At 37.9% G+C, this 6,000-nt stretch overlaps 1 protein-coding gene across 1 annotated transcript in view; it reads right to left on the bottom strand.

The window, feature by feature from the left end:
- Positions 1-261: 261 nt before the first annotated feature.
- TBX18 (T-box transcription factor 18) overlaps positions 262-6,000 on the bottom strand; it is a 37,208-nt gene continuing 31,469 nt past the window's right edge. The window contains exons 7-8 of the mRNA XM_036766074.1: positions 5,395-5,489; positions 262-3,688 (exon numbers count right to left, since the gene is read on the bottom strand). Coding sequence (XP_036621969.1) covers positions 2,964-3,688; positions 5,395-5,489 — 820 coding nt within the window. The 3' untranslated portion in view covers positions 262-2,963. The remainder of the gene's footprint in view (positions 3,689-5,394; positions 5,490-6,000) is intronic.

Here is a 6,000-nt window from a genome sequence, read left to right as displayed (position 1 = left end):
CTTGAACTTTGCTTGAGAGCTTGGCTTCATGATAGACTGCTCTTTAAAACACACACACACACACACACACACACACACACACACACACACACACACGCGGCAAACACTCCAATAATTCTCTTCCAAATAATGTGTTCAGATACATACTTTAATATAATTTCTGTGGCATTTTTTGTAGTAATAAAATACAGATGGATAATTACAGATACCAATACATAGATAATATTTAATATAATAACAAAAGCAAGGCTTTATGGTGGCACCGTGATAACTATTTACAATAAGATTTTAAAGGAAAAAAAGTATTTGAGTAGTATTTGTGAAATCTCGCAGAAAATAAAAATGACCTTGAATAAAAAAAAAAAAAACAAACAACAACACATCTGTGGTGTTGTATCATCTCCAAATCACTGACAACAAAAAATACTTTTTACGTGCACATACATGGACACGAATGAGTACCTTTTCAGGTTTTCCCAAGGCACTGATTATTCTCGTTGAATATTAACAAGCTTTCATACAGCCTTGCATCCAGTCATAAAATCAGTCCTCTTAACATTATTCCAAATCTTTTGTCCAGACAGAAGTTACTGTACCCAAGCAGATTGCTGATATACCCACCATATTTCTTGAGGCATTACAAAGGGTTTACATGGATCTCCTCCTGTTAATTATAAAAAAAAAGACATGCTGAACTGCTGAAACTCAGGCTTTGGGAATATAGAACACATGGAAGGAAATGAGCCAGGCAAGGAAACTATGAGTCCTGTCCTACGTGGATTCTGTTTAAATCTCAGGGCATTCCTAAACATCTAACCAAGGCTGTATTAATGAACAAATCATGACCTACACTACTTTTTTCTGACCAAAACAAGGATAAAGTCAAGAAGGAGCTCTTAGCCTGGGGCCTATGCACTGATTTGTCTAAAAATAATTTGCTAACTAAATTTCAATATAATTGGTTTCCTTTATAATCTATGTATTTTACATTGTACACTTAAAAACATTATTCTGAGAAGGGTTCATAGGTTTCACCAAATTGCCAAAAAGGTTAAGAACTCCTGAATTCAACCAATTAATTCAGTGCAGAGGCATAATGAACTCACAGCATTGTTAGCCTGTCACATATGAAATGTCCATAATTGTCCAATTTTTTTTTCTCATCAAGTGTGCAGGGGTACTGCTCTCCCTGTATAACTAATTTCATTTGTCCTGTGATATACTATCAAAGTAATTTAACAAACCCCCCAGATCCACATACAAAGTGGGGAAGGGGAGGAGCCAAAGCTAACCTCGTTTTTCCTAGTTTTAAGGTTTAAAATGCCACTAGCATTTAAAATGTTAAGATGAAATTGCTTTACAATTCCTCCAATGAAATTCCTTACTATTTAGTATGCCAGGAGTGACTCCAAAAGGCAGATTCATGGAGATGACCCACAGAAATTCTTTGTAGTGTTATTTAAAACCAAAAAGGCAGCATATCAATTTACACAGGAAAAGACTCTGACAGAGGGCAGCTTACAAGGGCGAGCGTCCAAGCTGTAGGAGTTGGAAGACACTATATTATAAATAAGAACCATAACCTCCCTCCCCTCATCTATATACCTTAGGTCAAGAATTCCAACCTAGGCAATTAGTAGTGAGAACCCAAAGCAAGAGAGACCCTCACACCCTTGACCCAAGCACAGCTAAGGAGGAAACTGACAACATTAATCCTTTTGATTTAAAATAGAGATTTCCTGTATTTCATTTTCATGGAAATGTGGAGATGGATTTAAATTATTAAAAATAAGTATTCTCTCTCTTTGTCACTCTCTCTCAATTTACTAGGATTAAAATATTGCATCTTCTAGTGAAAAGCAAAATATGAGTGCCATATACTTTGGAAGCCTACTGGACACAGACATATTTCAGTCTCCCTGACTGTAGAATAGGTAATACTTGAGCAAAACTTAAAATAACTACCAATGCATTCTCTGTTATGGAATAAGAATGACTAATATGCCCGCTGGGCAACAAAAAGGAATACAAATCCTTAACAAATTGTAAAAAAACTGTTTCAGTGGTGTTGCTGGTTTTCCAAAAAGCAGTGTCATAAAGAACTTTAAGTCATATGATTAAAAAATTTGGGGGGTGGGCTTAGACTTGTAGTTTTATTAGCATGGGGGATTCACAGCACGGGAATTCCACTATAGATGTGACACTTATCTATAACTTATAGTCTCCGAGAAATGTGTAGGGCACTAAGAGATTACATAACTTGCCTGTGGTCACATAGTGAATACATATGACAGGCAGCACTCGAACCCAGATCATCTGACACTCGAGGCAGCCCCAACTGTTTACTACCCAGGCTGTTTCTCAAGATCCCATGCTAGCAGTAGTGAACAAGAACAAAGTAAAAGAATGAAAACTATTCCACTCTTATGGATGGTCCAAAACTTATCATGTTGTCTTTGAGTGACCTTGTGCACTTAAGGTTTCTGCACCTCCCAAATCTCTAAGAATAACAGCAGTCGTAAGGACTAGATTATCAACAAAGGTGTAACAAATGTTTAGAGAATTTTTCTGATAAATTAAGTTAAAAATGTTTAGTTTGTGGGGCCAGTCTTTAAATATATCATTTTGTGTTTAAAAAAAGTCTTGGAATTTCAGCTTAATATGTTGTATACATTGCAAACACTTTATACAACTGGATTACCAGATGGAGGGTACAGTTGTGTAGCCTGAATAACTCAAAAGACTATGTATATACAGTATGGCTATATAACATATATATTATATATATGCTGCATATATATAATATATATATAATCTCACCATCAGCAAATTCAAAGGCTCAGTGCACCTTCCTCTTCTGTTATATACACATTATACAAGCCACAAAATGACAGTCCTTTCATACAGCTAAGAACAGAAAATACACTAGAAAAAAAAATTTGCATTTTGACTTAAAGCTTCCATCAAACCATATGTGCAGACACTTGAGATGATGACAGTGTTAAGCTTCCTAGGGTCCTAGAGTCAAAGAAATTCTGTTGACCCCCACTGCTCAACAAGTGCACTCCTTCCACAGGGGGCAACATCTGCCGATCGGTCATGGTCCCACTCGGGGAGGACCCCAAGAAATTTCCTTGGGAAGAAACAATTTTCTCAGGACTGGCAGCCAGTTTGGGGGATGTGGAGAAGTTATATCCATACAAAGCACAGGGGCTGTGTAACCTGAAAGTATTGTAAGAGCCCTGGTGGGTCTGGTTGGTGGTGAAGGCATTGCCAGATGGTGAGGGCATGATATACTGGAGCTGGGGAGACATCCCTGAAATCTGCATAGATAAGCTGGTCTGCGGACAACTGAATGTGTCTCCGTCGTTGCCAGCCATGGACATGTTCACGGTTGTACTGCTGGTAACTCCAACGTAAGAGGGAGTCCTTGGTGGGGCAAAGGTCTCACCGGTCTGGTTAGTGAGCCTGTTGTAGGTTTCAGCCAGGGAGGTACTATACCGGTTGAGGGTGAGGCCTGAACGGGCACAGGCTGAATAATCAGCAGGTGCCAGGCTACATAGCTGGCTTGTGTTTGGCCCAAGGTGGAAGGCAGGAGAAGAACAAGGAGAGCCAGATAAAAGATGAGGGTGGGTGGTAGGAACTCCATTTCCAGAACCTTGAAGTAAGGTAGATGAGCCTGTGTTTCCTACAAAAGATGAATAAAACATAAACAGCCAATGACGCTCAGCTATCTTTTGATTCAATTTAATTTGGAATTAAATAATTTAAAGACATATTTCAGGATTTTAATCACAAGAGCGCTTCTTAAATTCAGATTCCCCTCTTAAAAGTGGTGATGGTCTTGAAGTTGCTTCCTCAACTGGTCTCAGTACTGTAGTGAATATTACAAATTCTGAATTTCCCAAGGTTTGTATGAAATCTAACCTTAATCTCCTGTGTACTTTGATCTGAAATTGTGATCAACCTTTCTCCTCTTCCCACTTCCACATTGTTCTCCATTAGTTTTCTTTGAACCTATATTGTCTCCCCATAGGAGACCTGTAGAATGCACATTAGATATGTGTGTATATGTATATACATATATACATCCATATGTATATATGTGTGTATACATAAACAATATACATATATTTGTGTGCATATATACACATATACATACAGATACGTATGTGTGTATATATATATATATATATTCATAATAGATTTGAGAAGATAATAGGTAAGGAAAGGAACGATAGATAAGGGAAGGAATGCGACAATGTTGGAGGTGAAGGAGGTGAAGCCTTTTTTTCCACGCAATATCACTAATCTGATAATATTCAAGACTCAACCTGTCATCTAAGAGGTTTGATGTTGTTGGAGTTTCCCACCCAGTCCCCACTCCCCAGCTTAATATTCTAAGACTATAAGTCACAACTGAGTTGCTGATCTATAAGGATGGAGGGATTTTCATGCCAGGAGTTCCCCTCACCAATGAAATCACGAAGTCTCAACTGAAAAGCTAATCTTACACTTCTCTACTATTCCCTACTCCAAGCCTTGAAGACAGAATAGAGCTGACCTTTTGTCCTCAAAAGTTATGCTGACAGAACACAATTTCTGGGAAGTCTACAATCCGGAAAAGGTTTGAATGTAGGCTTAGTAAAACCTGAGGTACACCCTGGCTTAGTGTGGAGAGAAGATGACTCTCTTTGGCCACCGAAACTCATGAAAACATACACTACTGGAAGGGAAAGGAAGAGGGGTAGAGTGATTCCTATATAAGTACCACTTACTCCAGTGAAATCATGGATCTTTTCAAGCACCACACAACAATCCCTATACTACCACTCTGGAGACAGAGGGATTCTGAGGGATGTGAAAGTCAAAGTATTAGACTCCCATTATCAGGGGAGATAAGGTCACACATTTTTTTTTCCACTGGTAGCAATAGTTTTAAGAGCTAGCTTAATAAGAAGTGACAAAAAGGATGTTTTCAAAGAAAACCTCAAAAGACCTGTATGAACTGATGCAGAATGAAGTGAGTATAACCAGAGGAAGAATCAATATAAATAATACTATAAAAATAGACAACTTTGAAAGACTTAAGAATTTTTATCATTACAATGACCAACCCTGATTCCAGAGGACTCATATAGTGCATACTACTCACCTTCTGACACAGAGGTGAAGAACTCAAGATACAGAAGGATAAATGCTTTTGGACATGGTCAATGGGGGACTTTGTTTTGTTAGACTTCATATCAGTTACAAAGGTTTTCTTTTTCTTTTTCAAGTGGGAGATAAAAAGAAAATAAACTTTCGTTAAATGCAATTTTTTTTGAGCCCTAGGTTGGCATCAGAACCAGGTTTCATATCTGACCCATGTAATTTTATAAGATTTTCATTTACCTTGTTTGGATATTCCCGGAATATCTTCAAATGTGAGAGTCCTTAGGGAGGGTCTCCAGAATGCATATGACTCTACCAAAGCTTCCAAACCCATTCTAAATGTTAAAAAGCAAAAGTCCAATTAGCTTCATTTTGCTCCACACTTCCTAACACAGACAGTTTATCAAACTACTTTTTAAAAACTATTTGATTTAAGTACTGCTGATTACAGATTCCAACCTCTTGAGTCATGCATCTTAGAAAGTTAGGAGTTTGCTATAGGCAGAAAAGAAACCTTAAGACCCTGATACAATTTTCTTGTAAGGAGGCAGGGAGAATTACTAGTAGCTAACGTTTATATAGCACTTACTATGTTCCAGGAACTGCACTAAGTACATCCTAATTATTATTTCAGTGCTATTATGAACCTCACTCTACAACTGGGGACACTGAGGCTAACAGCAGGTAAGTGTGTTGTCCAGGTCTGCACAGCTAATAAGTGTCTGAGGTTGGATTGTTATTAATTTATTAGCTGTATGACCATGGACAAGTCACTTACCTTCTATATGGCTGTTTCCTCTTCTGTAAAATGGAACAATAACGCCTATCACATTTACACGTTGGGGT

The sequence above is a fragment of the Trichosurus vulpecula genome, chromosome 7 (assembly GCF_011100635.1).
Source record: "Trichosurus vulpecula isolate mTriVul1 chromosome 7, mTriVul1.pri, whole genome shotgun sequence".
Lineage (NCBI taxonomy): Eukaryota > Metazoa > Chordata > Mammalia > Diprotodontia > Phalangeridae > Trichosurus > Trichosurus vulpecula.
This window is presented reverse-complemented; position numbering and strand designations above follow the sequence as displayed.